We start from the raw sequence: 27,411 nt of genomic DNA, 5'->3' as shown, positions 1-27,411 counted from the left end.
TAGAAAAGTTGTCTTCACCACGGGTTACGGGAGCCCTCTCCACCCCAACACACACATACATACACACAAATACATACGGTGCTAGTTGGCCGTTGACCCCATAAAAGGGTTCATTCGCCCTTTGGAAGGTCTTGTTTTTAATCCTTCAGGGAGACTATGCACCCTCCTCACCAAACGAGTCTGGTGGGGGAACCAGTTTAGTCACCGGTGACCTGACCATGAAGCAAGTAGTACTGGGTTACATGGTACCAGTAGCATATGACATGACCTGACATAACATACATACATACATACATTTAAACAGACAGGTGAGATTTATATAATAGATTAAAGGAAATGCATTCTGATAGATTTAATTTCGTAATCAACTTTTTTATAAATCATTTTTAAAAACGTTAATTTCAAGTAGTTTTATGTTGTCGCATCTTTTATTCTTATAAACTATAACTAATCTTAAGGTAATGTTTTAATCTCTATTTATAAAATTATTTCGTGTAAATAGCTTCACAAATTTTCAATCTTGTAATATATCAGGATTTGCGAAGAATCTTAAAACCGAAGTGACTTTTTTTATTTTACAGTTAAAATCTGTCAAAATTCTTTTTAAATCTCAAAAGATCACAAAGTAATTGAGTTTTTGAAGATCAAATTTTTTGTGTGTGTGATAATTATTTTGGTGCCTCAGAACAAAACATTTTATTTATTTATTTATTTCTCAAAGAAACGATATGTTTTGTATTATTTTGATTTTTCGGGCGGACTATTGTTCTCATCTTGATTGTTGTTCTCACCACGTTTCAGCCGATGTAACCTCCGACCATCTTCTGGTGTATTCACACTTGATGTTATTGGTGAATGGTGAAAAAATGTTTTTTTTTGTCCCCCCCCTCCCAACGAACATAGTTGTTAGAAATTTAAAACGCAAATTGCACCAAATCTTTTTCTTTTCTTTCTTTCTTTTTTTTATAAATAAATCCGGGTCCAAGTTTATTTCTTTTTTTAGTAAATCCGGGTCCGTTCCGTTTTTTTTATATGATACTTGTATATTTTTGAGATGAGGATTGATAATTATTTTTGTATTATTTGGATTGTTCGGACTATTGTTCTCATCTTGGTTGATATTTTTAATTGAATTAATTAGGCAATAAACCAACATTTTTCACCAATTATATCGTGCATGTCATATCAAAATATGCAATTATTAATGTTATCAAATTATTATATCGTTATAAATAAATTAAAAACGAAATGATAGAATTATGCTTGCAATCAAGACCATAAATCATGATTTCGTTTTTAATATCGAAAAGTAATTTACCAGATCAGGCTGTCTGAAGATATTGTCTTCCTGACTCAAGGTCCTGGATATGAACTTAAACTATATCCAGTGGTGAGGCCCCAGCTTGCGGGCTTTGGGGAGTGTGGAGCCACCTTTTAATTACCATTGCTCCCATGTCCACTCTGACCCGGAGTGGTAGTACCTGTTAGGGTCCCAACTATGGGTTAAATAGAAACTGATTTGAAAACAACAAATATATCCTATTAAAAAAATTTTCTTCAAAATCTTTGGATTCGGCATTAAATAACCCGAAAAGGGTTGATATGCCGTAAAACAAAAACAACCAACCAAATCCTGACTTAAATGCACCATATATTAAAACCATTTTTTTTTTACTCTTTGCAAAACTCAATTATGTTCTGCAAAGCGACAAACAAATCTCCCTCTCTTCCCCCCTCCTTTCTTTTTCTTCCCTCACTTTCTGACTGGCTTCCTGACTTAAAACACATCAACCAATAATATTATATCTCTTCCCCTTTGCAAAGCTGAAACATACTATGCAAGGCCAGGAACGAAAACAACAGAATCCACTTCAAGACAACCAAACCAAAAGTATTGCGAATTAATGAAGATATTAAAGACAACCAAACCAAAATCTGAAAAGAATTGAATACATATTTGAACGCACAAATAACTTGAAACATAAAACCTTTTTCCAAAATCACTGGATTCTGCATTAAATAACCTGGAAAGGGTTGATATGCCGTAAAACAAAACAACAAAACCAAACGAAAAATAATTTATTCATTTGTCTATACTTATTTAGAAGTAGGCACTCCGCGTCTTGCGAGGCATGCATGAGACAGACATCTGCCTGTGTGGAACGACACTAACCCTATCTGGGTTTAACTGGCTTCCTTCGAAGGAGGAAGTTTCATGGGAGTATGAAATTCTAAAGCGGTCCCCAGTTGCATGTATATCCCCGTTAGTTTAAAATGCTAAAGTCAACTATCATAGTTCAATTATGCTCTAAACAAAAACATTCATTTTGAACGGGCCTCTGTCTTATCAAAGAACCTTCTGTTGATTTTATATGCCGGGCCATTCTGCTGCAGCAGTAATAAAACTTCTCAAATGAATTTGTAATGTTAGGCTGTATAATAGTGTTAATTTTGGTCGAAATCGCACTGTTCCTTCTTGGATCAAATCATTTTGATTAACGATTTTTAATACTTATCAGAAGCATTCGCATATAAAAACCTATCTAAGAACACTCCCAGACACTTAAAGTACATTTGTGTGAATTTAAAAAAAAATGGCCTAATAGTTTCGGAGTCTATTGGGAACTCTCTCACACACAAAGTAACTTTTCTATATAAGTAAAGGGTTAGAAATATTCTGTGTTCTGGCAGAGATATAGCATTGACTTTGAACAATATATATTTATTCATTGAAATTCAAATTTTAACAAGGGCATATCAAAGGGTATTGGTCTTAACTGGCCATAGTCACCATAATACCAAATTTACTCTAAACCTTAATCCTTGAGTGGCCTGTCGTCCTTGGTAAGTAGAGACTTGTTTAATGGAGAGTAGAAACTTGATCTTGGATTTACTTTCGCCAACCATATCGCTCTCGCTTCCCTTATTTTGTCCTTTAGTTCGGATATTCCATGAACGATGTTTCTGACAATAAGGAAGGATTTCTCTTTCTGGGTTGGAATCTATCCATATAAATTTTAGTTTTTAACCTTGAAGTAGTATTTGGGGGGGGGTCCTTACATCAAGTGGTTTCATGCTGTGTCTGGAACGAAAAATGGTGAAGATGGTAATCTACTCAAAATATCTCTAATGTTTTGATGATTTTCATTTACAGAAAAGTGTTTGAAATTTTGATGAAAGAAAAATGATGGAGAGTCGTGCACCCCCTCCTCCGCCTCAAAAAACAACAAAAAAATTAAATATTTAAAGAACGGGTTAATAAGGGGCGCCCAACACTTGCTAAGAATAGACTTCTCGCTGCTTTCCGTTTTTTTTTTTGAGGGGGGGGCGAAAACAAGGACAACAAGCAGGTCGATCTCTAAGTGTAAGTGGGGTGTAAGTGGGAGAAAAAGACATTTGGTAGTATTTGAGAGTTACCCTTTATCAAGGTCCGGGCTGTGGGGCTACTGAAGGATAAGGATTACATAGATATCAAATGACCCAACACCGTGAGGATCGGTGATAATGGAAATTGGATAGGAGTTAATTTATTTTAGAGGACGACTCATCAAAAACTTGTTTACGTTGAACTTGAAAACAACCATATCATAATCAGTTGGGAAACAGCTCCGCGGTATTGTGTTCTATGGCCGAACAGTTCTGGAGAAAAAGCTTAACTCATGGAAATTTTTTTTTTTTTTTTTTTTTAGTGTTAGGCACACATAGAGAATAAGGGAAATTGCTGATAGTGGTTGCTGTGGATGCCTTATAGGGAAGGAGGGGGGGGTCATAGAATGGAGCTCAGCCGAGCACCTGCCATGAAAATAAGGATAAGGAAGAAAGGGGGGAAATTAATTGGTTACGCTTAGTTTGTACTTGTAGTCAATTAGGCATCTTCAACAGTTGCAGCTGTGTTTATGATCCACTGTAAACAGTGAGATGATGAAGACTGGCCTATTTATACGAAACAAAGAAAACAGCTGTCTGTAAAACGGCTGAGATTATTTATTAGTATTTAAAACGGATCAGCAAAAAAACAAAACAAAAAAAAAAAAAAAAGAAAAGGTACTAGTGCACTTAGTGTTCCGTGCTGAAATAATAACGTTATTATTTAAAAAGCCATTCTTAACATGTGGAGGGGAAGGTGTTTTGTACCTGTTCTGTAATTTAACCTTACAATTAAAAAAACATATCCTAAAACTTTAATTAAACTTGGAAATACGATTTAAAAAATAACGCGGATCAGTAAGTGCACTAGCACCAAAAAAAAAAAAAAAAAAAAAAAACTCAATTTATGCAATAGGTATTTGTATCTCGTTATTTATATGATACTAGCAAGGAGACCCGACGTTGTCCGGGTTTGAATGAAGATCAGCGAATGTTCTACGCTTCCAATACTTTTATTGCCATTAAAATCGGTAAAATCGACCATTCATCAATCAAATCAATCGATTGTCTGCTTTAGTCAGAGACCCACCGCGGTGCACTGGGAGGAAGATTTACGTGACTCTCTGCAGTGACTTAGTCCACAGCACATTGTAGTCTACATTGCACTGTAGAGAACTTACTGTTGATTTTATAAAATTATTTTTATACTAGCATTTTTGCCCGGCGTCTCCCGGGTGTTTGGAGGTATTGAGCAAAAAAAAAAAAAAAAAAAAAAAAACATTAAAAAAAAAAACGGTCAATTTTTTTAACTTTGACCCCTATTATGACCACTTAACATTTATTGCTTTGGGCTCAAAATCAAGTTATTAAGTTAGATCCATGTCCAAGGAACCTATATCTACAATTTCAAGTGTTTAGACCCAAAATTGTCGGAGGAGTTTGGTAGAGTTCTCAAAGGTCAAATCGTTGAACTTTGACCCCATAACAGCTAAATTTCTGACCGAAAACGGATTACAAAGATTTTCCTAAATCTCAGTACCATGTATATCAAATTTTAAGTCTGTAGACTGTAAATTGACAGTTATTGCATGGGAAAATGTACACACACACACACACAGACACGTTCACTTTTATATATATAATAGATAATGGCTTGGACTAAAGTGTAAAAGTCTAGTATCATGGTTCAATTGTGCTCTAACCAGAGACATTCATTTTAAACGCGCCTCTCTCTTATCAAAGAACCTACTACTGCAGGGCCCTTCTGCTTGTGTGGTGATAAACTTTTCAAAGGCATTCGTAATGTTAGGCTGTTTGAAAAAAATGTTAACTTTGATCAAAACCCGACTGTTCCTTCTTTAATCAGATATTATTGATTTTTGATACTTATCGACGGCATTATGATCCAAAACCTATCTAAGAACACTCCCAGGCACATAAAGTATATTTGCGTAAAATTTGTATGAAATTTTCCAAAAATTAGCCTAGCTATTTGAAGTGCATAGGGAACGAACTTACATGCGTGCACGCACATAAAGTGTTGTTCATATATAAGTAGAAAGAACACTCGTCTAGCTAAAACCACTATCAATAGTTTCCACCACTCTCAATCGGTGCCTAAACCTAAACATGGATTCCATGAACAAAGCTTCTTTCCTAGAACTACCTGCCTATAGAACTCTGTTTCACTCGTCTGCTTTTCAGAAGTCCAATGCAAACAAGTTCTTTTAAATAACCAGTCCTTTTAAATAATCAGATTATAACAAATTTCCACTACTAACGATTACTACGCTATTGTCCCAATAGCTACGACACACACACACACACACACACACACACACACACACACACACCACATTAACCCTTATTCTCGAGTGGCCTCAGGGCCTTTATAAGTGGTGACCTCTTTGTAAAAAAAAGAAAACAACAAAAAACATCTAAACTAACTTATCTTTGGCAAATCCATTCTTATTATTTCCTCCAATGTTTTCCTTGGACTTCCTTAACAACTGACCTTGCTACCTCAACTGTTCTATATCTACTAATCTAAACACTCTCATCCATTTTTTTCAGTGTGAACAAATTAACAAAGTCTCCTGTTCCGCACAATCTCTCTACACTATCCAGATTTTATATCCCCCTTGCGTTCACTAGATATGAAAGATAGAGATTCTGAAAATCTTCTAGATAAGTTGAAGAGAGGATGTTGTGTGTGTATGTACTTTTTAGATTAGCATGACTAATAACCGCAATCGTTGTTGTCAGAGTGTGGCATTGACTCTTCTAACTTGTTCTTATTTCGAATTTGGCAGAAACGGATATTCAAAAATGATGAATGAATTCTCATTGTTCAAATAGTGAGAAATTCACACGTGAAAATTAACTGAAAACAAACCAAAGAAATATATAAACAAGATGGCGAGGGTCATTTCTCAGGCAAGACTTGGCTTGACATTTTTGAATTTTTGAGATGAGGATTGGTTATTTGTATTATTTGCATTCTTTGAACTACTGTTCTCATCTTGAGTATGATTTTTCGCAATGTTTCGGTCGATTTAACCTCCGATCTTCTTCAGGTGTATCTTGTTGAAATCGAACCGAAAAATACAATTGCGAATTACTTAGGACCTCTATCCAGTCATTGCTGACAGAACAAGAACATGCTACCCCCGTGAAGTAAATAAAGGGTTCCATTCAAAATTCTATCCAAATTTCCGAGTTCGACAAGATACACCTGAAGAAGGTAGGAGGTTACATCGACCAAAACATTGTGAAAATCACACTCGATATGAGAACAGTAGTCCGGTAAATCCAAATATTACAAGACTTGACTTTGTTTTTTTTTTTTTAACAAGGGAGTCACCATTTATTAAGGCCAAATGCTACTCGGGAATAAGGGTAAATTAATGAATGTAAGGTGGTAGTGTAGTAATCGTTAATGGTGTAAATTGGATTCAATTTGATTATATAATGGGCAGTTCAACAAGAACTTGTTTACATTAGATTTGAAGGAGTACTACTACTGTAGCAGCCGGGAAGCAGGCCAATGGAACAGTGTTCTACAGGCGAGCAGAAGCTGTGTTCATGGAATCTGCATTTAGATTTAGGTATAGATAGAGAATAGGGGGAATTGTTGATAGTGGTTGTAGCTAGTCGAGTGTTTTTTTGAAAGTTTGGCAAGGTGGGGCCATATTAAGTACTTGTTTATCTTTCCCTCTTCATTTTTACACACACACACACACACACACACACACACACACACACTTCATTAATAGGAGCAATGTATAGTAGCTGTTTTAATATTGCATTTCACCTTTTCTGTCCTCCGCCAGGGAAAGAGAAATCCGTCCGCAGCAGATCTATCACAAAAAAAAAAAAAATGAACATTTAAATAGATATAGTCTGTTATTAGCAAAAAAAATTTTTTAATAGTTTAATTTAAACAAACGATTTATCCTAAAATTTTATTTATTCTTTTTTGATATTCAAGCAACGCTTAAAGCAATAATGTGCGAGTTTGTATTTATTGCTACAACCCGACGGTCATAACGATACGAATCGTGTTTTTCCATCTATAACAATTTGTTATTTTCACTTATAACCCGTATTATTTGGATTCTTCAGACTACTGTTCTCATCTTGAGTGTTATTTTCGTAATGTTTGCGATCGATATAACCTTCGACCTTCTTTGGGTATATCTTGTTAAACTCGGGAATCTGCACAGAATTTCGAATGAAACACTTTATTAATCCACGAGGGAGGGTAACATGCTCTCATTCCAATCAGCCATGACTGGGTAAAAGTCCTTGGTAATTTGCAATTGTATTTTTTGGGTCGCTCGCACGGAAGATTGAACTTTCAAACCTTCAGAAAGGTGTAACTTTTACAATTGAATTACACCAAGTAATCTATCCACTGTGCCATGGTCAAAGATTTCTGAATTCGACTAAAGAAGGCCGGATGTTACATCGATCGACAAGTTGTACAAATAACTCTGAAAATAAGAACAGTAGTCCGAAGAATCCAAATGATACAAACTTTTGCATTGAAAGCCATGTTTAATTTCAGAAGAGTTTGCAATGGGTAGCTAATCTGTATAAGTCCTGGAGATGAAAAAGAGTTTTCGGTGGGTAACTGATCTGTATAAACTTTTGAGTTTAAAATTCTGTAGGTTAAGAGGAAAAGATCTTTATAATGTGGACACGAATTTTAGTGGCGCGATAAGAATTTCTTAACAGATAGAGCGCTGTGCATGAATTGCCTTCTTTAAAAAAAAAAAAAAAAATAAATAAATAAATAAAAGTGGAACACGTAGTAATTGTGACTCAATGAGTACCCTCCCCCTTCGACTCACCACTTATACCCTCCTCCCTTCAACGCTGACTCCTTACCTAATGTCATGCAATACCTTCTTTGTGTGATCCGGGTAAAATCTCAATTAAATACACCTGAATTTAATCAAGTTGTAAGATACAGGTGAGGCTGAACCCGCCTCTCTTTTTTAAAAAAATGGAGCATTTCCTCCCAGCATGCTGTCTTTCTCTCCCCTTTTCTTCTTGTCCCACACTCCTCCTCCCTTGTAAGTCAAACCAGAAATTCATTCGTGTTCACCTCCACATCGCCCCGCTCCTATTTCCTCGTCTATTCAAGCGCATTCAATAATATTTCTGAAAGTATTTCCTTTCACGTCATCTCTCTCAACTGCAAGTTGTTTTCGTAATTTAGAAAATCATTTTTGCCGTCCTTGTTGAGGTCTCAGTTCATATGCAAATGAGGATTGTGAAAAAGAAAGAAAAGAAAATAACATTTCAAATCGTGACGTAATATTTTGTTAGACCTGATGAAATTCCATGGTGTTGTACACCCTTTATTCGTTGTATGCTTCTACAGTGCTCTCTCTCTCTCTCTCTCTCTCTCTCTCTCTCTCTCTCACACACACACACATATAAAGTTATAAAAATATATTTTTTTTATAACTTACTACCTAGCTCTACCTATGTATTGAGCACTGTTGAAGTAAATACTTAAAGTTTACGCATAAAATTATACTTTCGTATATTTATGTGATTAAATGAAGTAGTATATATATATATATATAAGGGAGTAGTCACCAACAATGTGTATTTTTTAACATTATTTTATTATTCCGTGTCTTGGTTTTTCATTGAAAATTATGTTTGGATCATTGTAATAATGTTTTTAAGCCATTGAAATCGTTTTTACGCGCGTTTCAGACGTTCTGTGATGCGTCCTCGTCAGAAATTATTTTCAAATGTGTTGGAGATGTAAAAATGGCGATTTTCGTAGTTAATTTGAAGTTTTTCCAAGGGGTGGAGGCTTGTAAGTGTTTATTATTCATTGGCATGCTCAATTTTTATTGGGCTTGTGAGGGAGACCGTTGACCTGGCTGTAGTCGCTATCTCTTTCTCCTAATCTTTTTTTTTTCTTTTTCTTTAGGGTGGGGTAGGGTGTGTGTGTGTGTGTGTGTGTGTGTGTGTGTGTGTGTGTGTGTGTGTGTGTGTGTGTATGTGTGCGTGTGTGTGTTTGCTTTTATTGGTTTTGGAATGTGTATATTGTTTTATAGTATGTTGGGGTTATTTGCTTCCTTAGGAAGGCGGCTGTGATCTGAGATCGTTACTAATGTGTATGTGTGGGGAGGGGGGACTAGCTCTTCTGAAATAAGGGTAGGGGTGCTTTCATTCTATTTTGATATTTATTTTTTGGATTCTTGGATTTTAGTATTGTGATTTTTCGTTTTAGTCTTTTCGGGTATTCCTTATATTGTGTTTGTTTAGAAAGAGGGGTGTATTTAAAATAGGGGATTTTTTAATGTTTCTATTTATTTGTCTCCCCATGTGGGTAGCCAGACCCAGGATCGGTTCCTAGTGTGGGGAAGATTTTGTTCCCCAGAGGGAGTATAGGTATGGAGGGGGATGAGAGAAGGGATGATAGTTGTTTCAGTCATGAAGGGGTTCTCCTCCACTGACTGAGGAAGGAGCGAGGTGTTGGAACAGATATTATACTATGGTTCTAGGTGTTTCCTAGTGTTGTTGGTTTCGAGGTTAAGTAGGGTTGGTGTTGTTCAGTGTGTTGTATTAGAGATAGGGGTGTTATGTCTGTGTGTGGTTGTATGCGCGCACGTGTGTGTGTTTTAATGTGTCGATTCTGGTTTATGTGTGGGTGTGTATATGTGTATGGGTGTGCATGCGAGTGTATCTTGCATTTCATGTTTTTGTGTGATGATATTAGGTTCTGTTCAGTTCAGGAGTGAATCTGGTGATGAAGTTTTTTTCCTGTGTAAGTAAATAAAAATAATTGTCTGTTTGGAAGATTGGCATTATTTTGAAGCTGTTTCCACTGCATGTGTGTACGTGTTTTGAAACATAGAGGTGTCTGTTATCTGCAATTTTAATGTTGCTCTTATGTAAGGCCACTCTATTGCTGAAATTTTTTGTGGCACCTATGTAGGATTTGTTGCATGTTGTGCATCTTAGTGCATATACTACATTTCTGGAGGTACAATTTAGATCCTTTTTTATTTTGAATGTTTGTGCTGGGTTTTTGAATGTGTATGTGTTACCTTCTATTATTATGTCACATACTCCACATCACGGTTTGTTGCATTTTGTAACTCCTTTTGTAGTATGTGGGACGAGTTTTGAGGAAGTTAGGATGTGTTTTAAGTTTTTGGGTTGGCATTTGCTTTTTATTATTTTTGTTGTTTTAAGTATGTTTAGTTTGTCGTTCTGATTGAGGAGGATAAGGTTTTTTGTTACCTGTGTGAATAGTTCTGGGTTATTTGTGTTGTGTGTAGATACGTATGCTAGAATTTGTTCTTTGTTGTGTTCTTTTGGGGTTCTTAGTTGGTCTATTGGAATTTTTTCAGCCAGTTCAATACCTTTCTGTATTAGTGGTAGTGGGTATCCTCTTTTCCGCAGTGTTATTTGTAGTTCATTTAGTCTAGTTGAACGGAGGTGTCTGTCTGTTACTATGGTGCAGACTCTACGTGCTAGGGAGTAGGGTATTGATTTTAGACAGTTTTTAGGATGGTGGCTTTTGAAGTGGAGGTATTGTTGAGTGTCTGTGGGTTTGTGGTAGATGTCTGTGATTATGTTGTTGTTTTTTATTGTTACTAGGATGTCTAGGAAAGGTAGTTCTGTGGGGCTTTGTTCGAGTGTGAAGTTTATTTTTGGGTGTAGATTTTGTAGCAAAGTGTGGAGTTCTTTGATATCCCCCCATGAGGTTCTCCAGAGGATAAAGCAGTCGTCTAGGTATCTTTTCCAAGATTTTATGTAGAGTGTTTTTATATTGTGCCCGTACTTTTGCTCTATCCTTTCATAAAGGGTCTCTTCTAGGAAGGCGAGTGTAAGGGTGGCATATGTCGGTGCCATTTTGGTACCCATTGCTGTGCCTAGTATTTGGATGTAGTTGTCTTTATTGAATTGGAAGGAGTTGTTATTGAGGATTATGTCGATGCTATCAATCACGAATTGTTTATTGAATCTGGGGTGTAAAGTCTGTGTATGTTTGTCAATCCAATATGCCATAGCTTATTTTCCTAGATTGTGTGGGATATTGCTATATAGGCTGCTAACATCGAATGTGGCTAGTATAGTCCCATCGTCTACTGTTTGTGGTAGGGAGCTAAGGAAGTGTGTGTTATCTCTTACAAAACTTCTGACTAGATTGGTGAAGGGCTGTAATAGTATATCTATTATGTTGTTAAGTCTGCTTGTTGGGCATGATGGTCCTGCTACTATGGGTCTAAATGTGAGGTCGTTGGGGTTTGGGGTGCTTATGTATTCCGATTTTTGTATGTTGATGGCATGTCTTACCTGGTTAGATTTGTGTATTTTGGGTAGCCCATAGAAGATGTTTGTTTTTGTTGTGAAGTTTGTAAGGAAGTCTTTTTCTTTTTTAGTTAATGTACTATTGTATGTTGTGCAGAGTTTTGTTATTTTAGATATGGTTGTGTCGTCTATGTTAGAGCTAATTGGTTTGTAATAATTTTCGTTCCCTAGTGATTCTAAAATTTTTGTTTTGTAGAAGTTCTTATTCATTATAACTACTGCACTACCTTGTCTGCTTCCTTTATAACTAAGTTGTTATTGTGTTGGATTTTTTTTTAAGTGCTTGATTTTGTTTTCATGTTAGATTACTGGTGGGGTTTTCTTTTTGTTGGGGGTTGAGGTTCCAGAGTGTTTCAAAGAAGGTATTTAGTTCTTTTGTGTTGTTATGTTTGTTGGGGAAGTATGTTGATTTGTTTTTCACTAGAGAGTCGTCTGTTGTGTTATCACTGTCGTTAAGTATATCTATGAGTCTAAATTTGCGTTCAAATTCTTTGAGGTCTTTCTTTAACTCTGCTATGTTACTTCTGGGAGTTGGGCAGAATTTGAGGCCTAGTTTTAGTACTTCAATTTCGTCCTTTGTAAGTGTCTCTGTAGATAGGTTGATGACTTTGGGTTTTTTGTTGTCTAGTCTGGTGTTGTCATTTTGTGAGGGATTCCTAAAAAATGATTGTGAGAGTCGTTAGTTTCGTTGATTCGGTTGGGAAGTTGGTTGTGTCGTTTTGTGGGGATGTATGGGTTATGATGGTACCTGGGGTATTCGGATTGGTTGTGTTTGTGTGGGGGGTATTTTTGGGGTCGGTTTTGTACTGTGGGGTACTGGGGGGTGTTGTAAAGATTGTTTTGTGTTGGGTGGTATCTATAGGGGTGGTTTAGTTCCATTGGGTTTTTATGGTGGGGGTTTTTATGGTGGGGGTTGTTAAGTAGGGGGATTTTTTGGTGGTTTGTGTGGGTGGGGTGGGGTAAGAGATAGTGGGTTCTTGGCTGAGTTGGGTGACGTGGTTGGTAGTAACTATTTTCGTATTGTTGTGGGAGGTTGTATCTTTTAGTGTTGTCATGTGGTAGTGGGTTGTCGGTTGTTGATATGTTGTTTTTTTGGAGCATTTTGGTAGTAGTATTTGTGTTTGTATGGTGTCTGTGTTCTTGTGTGGATGTGTGGTGTTCTAAATGGGAGTTTTGGTTGAGTTTGTTGGTGGGGATGGGTGTATGGTATGAATATGTTCCGGTCATTTCGTTGTGTGTGTTTGCGTTTGTTGTGTGGATATGTTTGAGAGTGATGTGTGTCTCATTTCTTACCTTTGTTTTGGAATCTCTCCAGCTGTTGAAATCGGGTATATTTCGGTTTTTGGTAGGTTTGACTGGTCATGTTCGGTACTTGTTCGTTTTTTTCTTTTTCTGGAAGATTCTTTAGCCAGGTTATCTTCCTTTTGATAATTCTTTATATATATATATATATATATATGGCGATTAAGCTACACTAAATATTCTGCGTTTCATCCACTCTAGGATTCTTCAGGCTTATGCTAACTAGCTCTACCTACGTATTGAGCACTGTTGAAGTAAATACTTAAAGTTTACGCATAAATTTATACTTTCTTATATTAATTTATGTGAGTAAATGAAGTAGTTATATATATATATCTCAAATGAAAAGGAACAAACCGAGTTATGGGTTCATCAATGTTTCGTCTTCATTTCGAGACTTCCTCTGGATGAATGAGATTAAGAAAACAAAAACACCAGTCCAAATATTTGAAAATATTTCATGTATTTGTACTGGTGTTTTTGTTTTTTTAATCTCATTCATCCAGAGGAAGTCTCGAAATGAAGACGAAATGTTAATGAACACATAACTCGGTTTGTTTCTTTTAATTTTTTTATTTCTCTATTTTGTCGGAATACTATTTCCATTATTCTCATCATATATCTATATCGACTGGTGTTAATCGTGACACCCTGCACTGATGATTCCTGAAAGGATGAAACACTAGTGACTGTGGGTATTTGATAATTATTATAGTAAATAATTATGTCAACTCCTTAAAGAAACTCGTTTCTTATCATTGAGCACTTTCAGTTGAATTTAAAAGTCGTTCAATGTAGCTCTTATGCACAGATCATCATATAATTATTAGATCACTGAAAGACGTTCAAAAGCATTTAAAAAATGTTTAAATTCAGCAGCATTTCTTGCGGTTAACGGTAGCCGAATAGATTGGGTCCTTGCTAATGAAGAGAGAGATGGCTTCTGTCACCAGGTTCGAATCTATCGGCTGGTATTAATCATAACACCCTGCACTGATGATTCTTGAAAGGATGAAATACTAGCGTCTGTAGGTATTTAATAATTATTATAGTAAATAATTAATTATATATATATAGCTTTAAAAATAATATATGGAAAACCTTTTGCCAACAAATTTATCAGGAATTCAGTGCTAGTGCACTGCTGGCTATGTGGGTCGAACCTCCTTAAATTTTCAGACACGCATTAATCAACATATACCAGCAGAAATTAGACTGCGCATTCGCCCATCTTCTGCCTTGGAATCTGCTATTCACAGATTTGAAGACGGCCATGTTGTAATCAGCAGAGAAGCAATCAGATGGTAATATTTACCTCGGATTGGAAATTCATTGAAATTTCACCTGGCCCAGTTTAAATATTACTTACCTCCGTGGCACTATTCTCGTTTTTATTCTTGTCTGGTGATGTCGTTTCCTTAGGATGTGATGATATTGTACGTGTCATTTATTTGATGCATAATCATATTAGATCACCGAAGTTTGTTTTTTTTACAAAGGCATCACTACTTATCAAGGCCAAGTGGCCACTCGAGGATAAGGGTTAAAAAGTGTACAGTAGACAATTGGGCAATAAAGTAATCGTTAGTAATGGAAATTCGATAAATTTGTTAACTTATATGGAACGGCTCATCAAAAAACTTGTTTATGTTAGACTTGAAGGTAAACAACGTTGAGCCTCGTCAGTACCAAGTCGGTGACTATTTGGAAATACCAGACCCTGTATGTAGGAGAACGTCAACACCACCCTGCAAGAGCTGTAAAAGCCTAACGTTGTCATCTCCCCTAATGAGGATATACATGTGACTGGAGACCGCTTGTCAATTTCATAGGCCCATACTTCGGAGGAAGCTGGATAACATGCCTAGGGTTAGTGCCACTTTGAAACAATTGGTCCTTTTTTTTTTTTTTTTACAAAGGAAACATCATTTATTAAAGCCTGAGGCCACTCGAGGATAAGGGTTAAAGAGTGTACAGTTGTCAATGGGAAAATATCGTAGTAATCGTTAGTAGTGGACATTTGGTAAATTGGATAACTTAAGGGGAACGGTCATCAAGAATTTGTTTACGTTAGACTTTAAAGGCAGCCATACTGTAGTCAGCTGGAGACGTGCAGTTCTTAGAAAGAAGCTTTGTTCATGGAATCCATGCCTAGGTTTAGGCACAGATAAAGAATGGGGGAAATTATTAATAGTGGTTTCAACTAGATGAGTGATTTTCCTGAAAACTTTTCGGTACTTATTTGATCCTTGTATTTCTTTAACACGGTTCCAATGTTTTTTTTTTGTTTTTGTTTGTTTTTTGTTTGTTTTTTTTCTCTCCCTTCCTTTTTAATTGGATAGCTCTGAGGTTGTATTTCTTGGAAGTTTTTTGATTTTGTTTTCCTTTAAACTGGAGATCAGGTTTTATGGTTTAAGGTTTCTTTTTATGAGGCTAATAATTTAAAGCTCGGATTTTATGGGCTTTTTTCTCCATGAAAAATTCATTTTCGAAAGTCATAAAATGTATTCATGGCTGGGTCCTCTTGTTTCTTTCATTTCCTTTACAGCATATTAATTTCCTTCAACAGTCAAACAAAAATGAAACTCAAATCGATATCGATGTGCCCCCCCCTAATCTCATCCTTTATATAAAAACCCAGTTGTTCGTGTGTTTAAGTAAAAGTAAAAAGCAAAAAAAACAAAAAACAAATAAACCCCCATCAATTATATATTATTTTATTTTTTGGAATCCTTTGAGATGATGCTTCATAATTTGATATTTTTTGGCTTACTGTTATCCTCCTCTTCATAATTGTTGTTGTTTCACTACGTCGGCCAACTCATCCTTTGGCCTTCTTTGAGTGGTTGACCACGACGGATATGAGTCTTGTAACTGTATCCCCAAGTAATTACTGCCTTCCATGGTCGTTGTTATTTCACCATGTCTCATTTCGCCAACTAATCCTCTGTCCCTTTGGAGCCTGTGGTACAGTGGATAGATGCATTGAATTTCTACGGTTCAGGTGAGCATTATCTGAAGATAATGGTTTCAATTCTACCCAAAGCAGGCCAGAGGATTAGTTGTCTAAAACATAGTGAGATAACAATTATGAAAATCACTAATTACTAGGAATGCAGATACAAGACTCACCATTCCTATCCCATAACGGTTAACCATCTGAAGAAGGCCAGAGGAATAGTTGACCGAAACGTGGTTGAATAACAACAACTATGAAGATGAGGATAAGTCTGCAAAAAGAATGAATACACAAACACTCATCAAGTTGGTATCGTCTTGACTGGCGTTGCTCCGGATGTATAATATCTAAAATGTAGAAAAAATAGTTATTCTCTGAAGGTTAATGGGGCAGGTTTATTGTTGGGAGGAGGGGGTTCTTGATTTTTTTTTTTTTTAATATAATTCTATGCATGTATGTAGTAACTAGGAAAAACTGAGTCATGCTTTGAAATCTTCCAGAAATTACCTCTGGTATGGGTGGGGAGGAAAGAGACATAATAATGTTAGATTTAAAAGTACTCCTTAATTTTAGTTAGAGGGTTTTAGTAGTAGTGGCTACTATTACTATTTGGTAAGTGGTATATGCTAGCCCTTTCTAAAGTGAATAATTTTACTGACTCTGGAAAAATACAAATCCATCTTAACAAAAAGATAATAAATTTGGGAATTTATTACTTTTTCATCATTAATAGTAATACTACTGAAACATGAGGATATAATTTAGTTATAATAATAATAATAATAATATTAACCATAGTTATGAAACATATTTTGGACTAAGTTACTTTCACGGATTTTGATGACAATAAAAATATAGGAGTGTGATTTCGGAATAAAGATAAAATGATTGAATAAAATTTAGGAAAACTCGTCTCCGGAAAACTCGTCCCCTTTTGCTTGGTAGGAAAACTGGTCCCTTATTGAGTAAATATCGATTGAAAACACATTTTATGACCGTTCTTGAAGAAGATATTGTCTTTAGAAGCGAATACACATCCCCGTAATATTTAAAAAAAAAATATTTTTACTTGTTTACTGTTGTTTAAAAAAAAAATTTAATTAATTTTTCTAAGTTTTCGTTTTCTACCTAGCTTTGAAATTTTTTGATCTTTCAACTTATTTTAAAGATGGTTGGTTGTTTTTGTTTTACGACATATCAACCTTTTTCAGGTTATTTAATGCCGAATCTAGTGATTTTGAGGAGCGATTTTTTAATGGAGTATATTTGTTTTTTAAGTCGGATTCTATTTAACCCATAGTTGGGACCCTAACAGGTACTACCACTCCGGGTCAGAGTGGACCTGGGAGCAATGGCAATTAAAGTGTGGCTCCACAATCTCCACGGATATAGTTTTAGGTCATATCCAGGACCTTATTTTAAAGAGTTTATTTAGTTAAAAAAAAAAAAAAAGTATGTCCAGTGTTGCTTATGAATAAAAAATGTCCGACATAAGAGGATCACATCTTAGGAGGATAATTGTTCAAAAGTAGAAAATTAAAGAAAATATTTAGGTAGATATAGTTTTAAAACGAGCCCTCCCCCTACAAAAGAAAATAAATTTGTATATTTTTAGGTAATAATGCACATCCCATAATATTCAAAAAAAATATTTTTACATGTTTATTGTTTTAAAAAAATTAAATCGATTTTTCTAAGTTTTCGTTTTCTACCTAGCTTTGTAAGTTTTTGGTGTTTAAACTTATTTTAAAGAGTTTATTTAGTTAAAAAGAAATAACAAGTAATGTCGCACTCGACATTACTTAGTAAATAATTTTTAACACAAAAATATCCGAAAATTAAAGAAAATACTGAGGTAGATATAGTTTTAAAACGAGCCTCCCCCACCTCCAAAAGAAAATAAATTTGTACATTTTTAAGTACTGCACAAGTGCCCCCGAAATGACTTTTAAACGATACCCTCCCCATGTTAAGAATGGGTTTCGAAATAATAACGGTATTATTTCAGCGCGGTACTAAAATTACATAAGACCGTGTTTTCTTTTTTGTTGTTTTGTAATAACACAAGAATTATTTAAACTGAATTAATTCTTCTAAATAAAATAATTGCTTTCTTTAATAATACGTGTTTTCTTTCTTTATTTTTGTTTCGTAATGACACAAAAAGTGTTAAAACTAGAGTATTTTTTTAATAAATATTTGGTTTCGTTTTTCGTATCTTGACTCCGTGATCAAGTTCATTTTTTTTTAAGCAAGAGTTAAAAATAATTTTAAAAAATATTACGGGGGTGCATAGTCTCTTTTAAAAACAATATCTCCTTCAGAAACGGTAATAAAATGTGTTTTCAATCGATATTTATTCAATAAGGGACAAGTTTTCATACCTAGCAAAAAGGGGGGATTTTTCCAGGTACGAGTTTTCTGGAGACGAGTTTTCCCGGGACAAGTTTTCCGGGCACCGATTTAATAATATTGGCGTAAATATAGACATAATCTAAATGGAAATAATAATATTGTGATCAATGGTGGTAATAATAATAATAATAAAAAAAGTGAAAGAGAAGGAAATGTGATTTCGGAATAAAGATAAAGTGATTGAATAATATTGGAGTTAATATAGACATAATCTAAATGGAAATAATATTGTAATCAATAGTAATAATAATAATAATAATAATAAATGAATGATAATAAAAGGAGATAAAAATAATACTACTGAAACATGAGGATATAAATAATATTAACATATAAGCTAAAAGAAGTTATAATAATAATGTTAACCATATAGTTATAAAACAGATAATTTTAAATAAATCATAGGATTAGAATGTATAGAATTTAGTTTAAATCACTTAGCTTCTGCCAAAACCGGTAAATTATCTAATCACCAAATTGAAATAATTCCCGTATTTCACAAAGCATAAGCTTACTTTCTGAGAAATTAACCCTTAATTCTTCTTTTGTTGTTTAATTTCTTCATTCTTTACCCAACTAATCACTTTAAGTAAGCAGTCATCCTTTGAATCCCTTTAAACTTTCATCTGAATTTATTTAATCACTAGCAGGGGGACCCGACGTTGCCCGGGATTAAATGATGATCAATGAATATTTCACACTCCTATATTTTTATTGTCATCGAAATCCATGAAATCGCCCGGGAGGAAGTTTCACATGCCTCCATGCAGTAACTTAGTCCAAAATATATGTTATTCTACATTGCACTCTAGAAAACCTATTGTTTCTGATATAAAATTATTTTATATAAACTTCATTCTAGTTAACAAAAAAAACACTAAGGAATTTATGTGCGAGGTTTGAACCTAAAGACCACATCATAAAAAAAAACCTAAATCTTCAAATCTTATAAAATTCTTTGCAGTTAATGAAGAAAAAAAAATTATGTGCAGAGTTTGAACCTACAGACCACATCAAGCAAAAAAAAAAAAAAAAAATACATGCTATCAACTTACCCACGGTAGAATTTTTAACGTCCCGTTGTTCTATCATTTTCAGATTTTGTTATTGTGATACTAATAATTGTAGGAGCACTAGGAACAGTTCCCAAAAACTATATGGAATCAAAGGGAGGATGGAACAGTTTCAAAGAACTATAAAAAACAACAATAACAAAAAAAAAGGCGAAATTGAAATCAAACGGAGAACTGACACCTTATAAAAACTCAGCATTAATGAAAACAACTTAAATATTTAGATAAATCCTTGAGTGCAGAAGCCAAGCCAATAACCAGATGACACCAATCAACCACAAAAGTTGAAATAGAATAATACTATACAAGCACAACTAGAAATATAAAAAGAATAGTATACAAAAACCAAAGGAACTGAAACTAGCAAGATAACAAAACTATAAATATAAATGCTTATTTTCCGATGCCAAAATGATTCTTTTGTCTTTTTTATTTGATTTTGTTTAAAGTAAAATCTTCCATTTCTGGTAATAATGATAAAATAATAAATATTTATTGATTTTAAATTACAAGTAAAGCTAAAATCGATACATCATCCTCCACAAATATATTTTGAAGTTTAGGAAAATATATGCATATTTAACATGTGTTTTTTTTTACAGAAATCAGGGAAAATAACAATCTTATAGTTAAATAATTAGAGATTTATAAAGAATCGGAATCGGTAATTGTATCGGAATCAGGAAAAATATTGGAATCGTCCCATCACTACAATATATATATGTATAGTCTTTGAAGTTTTCAACCTTTAAAACTATACAAAAAAATATTTTTTATCATTTGTTAGAAAACCATCTAGTCAGTAAGTTATTTAATCACCTGCAATCACTGCATCAACTTGCTGTCGAATTTACTATAGTACCAATAATTCACTTTTCAAGGGATCATCAGTTGTTTACCATAAAACACTGTTTCGGGGGGGGGTATATATATATGTATATATATATATGTATATGTATATATATATATATATATATATATATATATATATATAATACACACACATTGCTCTTAATTATATAGTGGAGAATGTTTCACACAATTGCTAACTCGATTGTTAATTACTTTTGGTGTCTTTATTCGCAAGATCTAAAGTGCAATAAATATTTGTACGGTTTGGAATTTGTTGATGACCAACTATTTCGTTTAATTGGTTGTGTGTGAAGTTGCAATTTTTGCTTCTTCTTAACACATCGAACTAATTTGCATACGTTCTAATTAAATTGCATTAGAATCTTAAGGAGGATTACTTCAAGTTTGTGTGTGTTTGTGTGTGTTTGTGTGTGTTTGTGTGTGTGTGTGTGTGTGTGTGTGTGTGTGTGTGTGTGTGTGTGTGTGTGTGTATGACACGAGAAGGAGCTGCAGTCGAGAATCAAACAGGAAGATTGAGCCGCTTTGTGACGAATCTCCATCTTGAGTCAACCATGACTTATTTGGCCTAATGTTTAGCATTTGATAATAAGCCGGTAAGTTAGGGTTCAATCCTTCTTGTTTACTTGTCTCAGAGGGAAGAGTTAGACCCTAGATCGGTTTTTAATGAGAAATTCAGCCCCACCCCACCCTAAGACTTTGTTGCAAGTGGAACAGTCAAATTTGCAAGTGATTCTTTTCCAAGTGCTGACTAGAAATAATAAAATGCTTATTTCTTAACGATTGTATTTTTTGTTAACTGATAATCTTCCAAAGATTATTACTGAGTGAAAAATATCTTTTCAATCTCTATTTTTATTTAAAGCAAAGTCAACTCATTTAAATAAGTTTTTTTTAAAAACAAAATCTGCCTTTAAAAAAAAAAAACATCCAAAGAAATTTGAATCTTTATATTTTCAAATCTTACCATAAAATTGGATGCATATTAAGAATTATACTTAAAAAAAAAAAAAAAAAAAAAAAAAAAGATAAAGAAAACTCTTTATGCTGTACATACTCGTCATGGGATGAAGATGTCATATTCCAAAAACCACTCGTCTAGCTGAAACCACTATCAAAAATTTCCCCAACTCTTTATCTGTGCCTAAACCTAAACTTAGATTCCCTGAATAAAGCTTCTTTCTTAGAACTGCACGCCTGTGGAATTCTGTTCCGTTTTCCTGCTTTCCAACTGACTACAATATGGCCGTCTTCAAGTCCAATGTGAACAAGTTCTTGATAAGCCATCCTCTTAAGTAATCCAACACGTGGGGTTGACTAGTAACTTTTCTATTTGGCTAGTAAACGAAAATATGCATTTGTTCATAGAGCTCAGCTATGACAGTATATTTGACTAAAATTGAACTAAATATATTGTTTTTGCTGAGGTGGTTGGCAATCACTTGATATATCACAGATTATAGTTTTATTATATAGATAATTTAAAATAAATAATAGGATTAGAAAGCATAAATTTTAATTATTAAATCTTATTTTCATAATATTTGCGAAAATCAAGACAGTTCTCTAAAAATTATTTCTACAATTATATAAGTGCAACTTTGTGTGCGAGTTTGTTCCTTATAGACTCCAAAACTGCTAAACAGATTTTCTTTAAAATTTACAGAACTTTAGTGTATAAGTCTGGGAGTGATCTGGTTAAGTTTTGTCTCAGAATAACCCCGATAATTACATATAATCGAAACTATTATTTTAATTTATCATCAGTAAAGCCATTTTATCCATGTCGTCATTTAGCAACAATGATAGAACATTGGGCTGTTAAAAATTCTATTGTAAGTTGATAGCATGTATTTTTTTTTTTATTTTGCCTGATGTCTGTAGGTTCAAACTCCGCACGTAAATTTATTTTTTTCATTAACTGCAAACATTCACAAGAAACACCTGTCTAGCTGAAAACACTATCAATAATTCCCCCCCCCACACTTTATCTGTGCCTAAACCTAAACGTAGATTCCATGAAAAAAGCTTCTTAGAACTGCACCCTTGTGGAACTGTCTTCCGTTTTCCTGCTTTCCAGCTGACTACAATCTGGTTGTCTTCAAGTCCAACGTAAACAAGTTCTTGATGAGCCGTTCCACTTAGTTAACAAATTTGCCTAATTTCTATTACTAATAATTACTATACTGTTCAATTGACTACTGTACACTCTTAATCCTTATCCTCGAGTGGTCTCTGGGCCTGTATATGTGGTGATGCCCATGTAAAAAAAATAAATAAATAAATAAAAATAAAACTGCGAAGAATTTTATAAGATTTGAAGATTTAGGTGGGTCTTTTTTTTGTTTTTTTCATGATGTGGTCTTTAGGTTCAAACCTCGCACATAAATTTCTTAGCGTTTTTTTTTTTTTTTTAACTAGTATAAAGTTTATATAAAATAATTTTATAACAGAAACAGTAGGTTTTCTAGAGTGCAATGTAGAATAACATATATTTTGGACTAAGTTACTGCATGGGGAAGCATGTGAAGCTTTCTCCCGGGAGATCTCACGGATTTCGATGACAATAAAAATATAGGAGTGTGAAATATTTGTTGATCATCATTTAATCCCCGGCAACGTCGGGCCCCCCTGCTAGTCATTAAATAAATTCAGATGAAAGTTTAAAGGGATTCAAAGGATGACTGCTTACTTAAAGTGATTAGTTGGGTAAAGAATGAAGAAATTAAACAACAAAAGAAGAATTAAGGGTTAATTTCTCAGAAAGTAAGCTTATGCTTTGTGAAATACGGGAATTATTTCAATTTGGTGATTAGATAATTTACCGGTTTTGGCAGAAGCTAAGTGATTTAAACTAAATTCTATACATTCTAATCCTATGATTTATTTAAAATTATCTGTTTTATAACTATATGGTAAACATTATTATTATAACTTCTTTTAGCTTATATGTTGATATTATTTATATCCTCATGTTTCAGTAGTATTATTTTTATCTCCTTTTATTATCATTCATTTATTATTATTATTATTATTATTATTATTATTATTACTATTGATCACAATATTATTATTTCCATTTAGATTATGTCTATATTAATGACAATATTATTCAATCACTTTATCTCTATTCCGAAATCACATTTCCTTCTCTTTCACTTCCGCTGAATTGAAAGTTAAAATTCCTACACATTTGATTGATATGTGGTATTTGACCCATAACCTAATTCTGTCACGATAACACAACTTTTCTTCACTTCTGTTGAAATCCTTTTTCCGTAATTGCAAATTTTTCGCTGGTCATGGAAGCATCTTACACCAGTTGCTTTATCTCTAATTGTAAAAAAAATACTTTAATGCGTTGAAAAAGATCTTTCTTCCTTGACCGCTTGCAAAGTAGCTTTTTTCTAGAGATCACTAGAGAATATGTATGCACATATGTAGCTAATAATGTTTGTATAAATAAGCATATATATATATATATATATATATATATATATATATATATATATATATATATATATATATATATATATAACTTATGGAAACTTGACAATTGCATTAACATACTACAGTTCCATCCATCAGAACATATGTTATAAATGACAAATGAAGTCTAGACCTTTCTGTTTCGAAATAGTAAATGCACCTATAAGAGCACCTGTCAGCCGTGATCAATGTATGCGCGAAGTCGATGAATGAAAATGAGATTAAAGGCTGTCAGCATCAACTGAATCTCAGTATGTTCTTTTGGTTGGAAATGGCGACAGACACTCTCTCTCACACACACACACACATGCACGCACGCGCGCAAAGCAAAGCAAATTGGCTATTAACTGAGAGCAGAGTGTGAAAGAGAAAGAAAGGAGTTATGATTAAGATTAAGAAAAAGTGAACGAGAATCAAAAACCGAAAGTAATTGGGGGGGAGGGGCACAGGTAATATGCATGCACGAGAGAGAGAGAGAGAGAGAGAGAGAGAGAGAGAGAGAGAATGTGACATAGTGAATATGAGCACAAGAGAGACGGAAGAAAAATATGAAAGCGAAAGGAACTAATATAGTAATAGAATACATTCATGTTAAGGATAGAATAAAATATGAGAGAAAGAGAGTGATACAATGAGAAAGACAAAAGGGAAATATGGGAAAGAAAGAGTGACACAGTGCAAGAGAGAGAGAGAGAGAGAGAGAGAGAGAGAAATATGAGAGAGAGAGAAAGAGAAAGTGACATTGAGACGGAAAAATATGAGAGAAAGAGTGACAGAGAGAGAGAGAGAGAGAGATGCAAAAAAAAAAAATGAGATAAAATGTGACATTGAGAGAAACAGAAATATGAGTGACATATTATTTATCATCCAACTTTTTATGTCTTTCACATCACAACAGTTCCATAGCACTACTTTTACTATGGATGTGGGCAACCTTCACTTATGTATTGGATCAGAAAGTGGTAACTGAGTAGAAATCCAGAAAGGAGTCCATCAAGGGTACGTGCCTTCGCCTGATCTGTTCAATCTGCATAGTGAGATTGCTCTGTCGAAACTGACGACAAAACCCAGTATACAGTTTTGTGATAGGCACTACAACTATCTCAGATATGCAGATGATACTGCCTTGATTGTTGATTCAGAGGAAAAACTAAAAGAACTGATGGATATAGCGGACAAAGAATTTGGGAACCCAACAAAATCGAGCTCATGACTATTAATAGAAGAAAAGTATTTAATATATCTTCTCTCAGTAGTTTAATTTCTAATGATATAACTTAGTATAACTTAGTCATTGAACATTGTGGAGCCAGTAGACAAAACACTTGACTCAGACTCCTGAAAATTTAAAAAAAAAAAAAAAAATGCTTGAATTCTGAGCTCAACTGATTTCCTCTGACTCTTAATATTTCAACTCACAGCCCTGACATTAAAACCGTCAAATCTTTATTATCTTTTTACATCTTTCACACTCGGTCATTTTTTTTTTGTCTTTGCAGATTCTACAAAGTATGGCCATTAGAATATCGATAGCCAGAGGCTGTTGGCATATCTGGCCAATCCACAGAAGTGTTTGAGATTCCTGTTGGCATTGCCGACAGCTGCATGATCCAAAAGTTTTATCCATCCGTTAGCCCTTAGTTCTTATCCTTGCCCTGACAAAAACATCCTACAAAAATGCTGATCAAGGAGTACCGCATTGCTCTGCCGATGAGCGTAGATGAGTACAGAATTGCACAGCTGTATATGATTCAGGTAAGAATTCTTTCTCAAACTGTTTGTGGCCACATTTTATTTGATAAAATAAACCATCCAGTTTTTCAGTTAAATATATCATATTTTTTTACATATTTTTAAAAAACTGACATCTTTTACAGATCTTTTACATATCTTTGAAAAAATGATATCCTGAACATATCTTTGAAAAACTGACATCCTTAACATATCTTTGAAAAACTGACATCTTTTACAGATATATAAAAAACTGACATCTTTTACAGATCTTTTACTTGTCTTTGAAAAAATGACATCGTTAACATATCTTTGAAAAAATGATATCTTTTACAGATATATAAAAAACTGACATCTTTTTTACATGTCTTTGAAAAAAAATGACATCCTTAACATATCTTTGAAAAAAATGACATCCTTAACATATCTTTGAAAAAAATGACATCCTTAAGATATCTTTGAAAAAAACTGACATCTTTTACAGATATATAAAAAACTGACATCTTTTTTACATGTCTTTGAAAAAAATGACATCCTTAACATATCTTTGAAAAAACTGACATCTTTTACAGATATATAAAAAACTGACATCTTTTTTACATGTCTTTGAAAAAAATGACATCCTTAACATATCTTTGAAAAAAATGACATCCTTAACATATCTTTGAAAAAACTGACATCTTTTAAAGATATATAAAAAACTGACATCTTTTTTACATGTCTTTGAAAAAAATGACATCCTTAACATATCTTTGAAAAAAATGACATCCTTAACATATCTTTGAAAAAAATGACATCCTTAACATATCTTTGAAAAAAATGACATCCTTAACATATCTTTGAAAAAACTGACATCTTTTACAGATATATAAAAAACTGACATCTTTTTTACATGTCTTTGAAAAAAAATGACATCCTTAACATATCTTTGAAAAAAATGACATCCTTAACATATCTTTGAAAAAACTGACATCTTTTACAGATAAATAAAAAACTGACATCTTTTTTACATGTCTTTGAAAAAAATGACATCCTTAACATATCTTTGAAAAAAATGACATCCTTAACATATCTTTGAAAAAAATGACATCCTTAACATATCTTTGAAAAAAATGACATCCTTAACATATCTTTGAAAAAACTGACATCTTTTACAGATATATAAAAAACTGACATCTTTTTTACATGTCTTTGAAAAAAATGACATCCTTAACATATCTTTGAAAAAAATGACATCCTTAACATATCTTTGAAAAAAATGACATCCTTAACATATCTTTGAAAAAATGACATCGTTAACATATCTTTGAAAAAATGATATCTTTTACAGATATATAAAAAACTGACATCTTTTTTACATGTTTTTGAAAAAAATGACATCTTTTAACATTGCAATAAGGATTTTTTCCACATACAAAAAGGTTAGTTATCCTGTTCGAGTTTCCACTCTACAGCATGATGTGCAGATGAAGATATAATGGGATTTCTGAGTTTTCTATTGCGTAGAACGTAAATTGGCGATTAAGCAATTTTATCGAACGAAATAAAATCCATCAGTGCATTGTCAACGCGCAACAAAAAACAGATTCCAACATACATTACAGTCTTATTATTCGGCATGAACTCCCAGACATTTACCACATGTATAGTCAAAATCTTGATTGTCCATCAGAGCTGAATAATTTGTGAGATGTTTTTGCTCTATCGACCGGATGATAATGGAATCTTTTATTATTGCGATGGAATTGCTCTCAGGGAGAGAGGAAGAAGCACTTTGGTGAAAACATAATCAAAAATAATATATATAAACAGATATTAAGATGTATCTGTTTAATCTGTGAACACAACGATGAA

General features: G+C 33.7%; 1 protein-coding gene across 7 annotated transcripts in view; it reads left to right on the top strand.

The window, feature by feature from the left end:
- Nucleotides 1–27,411, top strand: part of LOC145261225 (protein retinal degeneration B-like) — a 633,753-nt gene that overhangs the window by 263,627 nt on the left and 342,715 nt on the right. For all 7 annotated transcript variants that reach the window (XM_080119583.1, XM_080119584.1, XM_080119585.1 and 4 more), the window contains one exon: nt 25,326–25,581. In XM_080119583.1, coding sequence (XP_079975709.1) covers nt 25,504–25,581 — 78 coding nt within the window. In that variant the 5' untranslated portion in view covers nt 25,326–25,503. The remainder of the gene's footprint in view (nt 1–25,325; nt 25,582–27,411) is intronic.

The sequence above is a fragment of the Euprymna scolopes genome, chromosome 37 (genome assembly GCF_053919585.1).
Source record: "Euprymna scolopes isolate OS-2025 chromosome 37, ASM5391958v1, whole genome shotgun sequence".
NCBI lineage: Eukaryota > Metazoa > Mollusca > Cephalopoda > Sepiida > Sepiolidae > Euprymna > Euprymna scolopes.
This window is presented reverse-complemented; position numbering and strand designations above follow the sequence as displayed.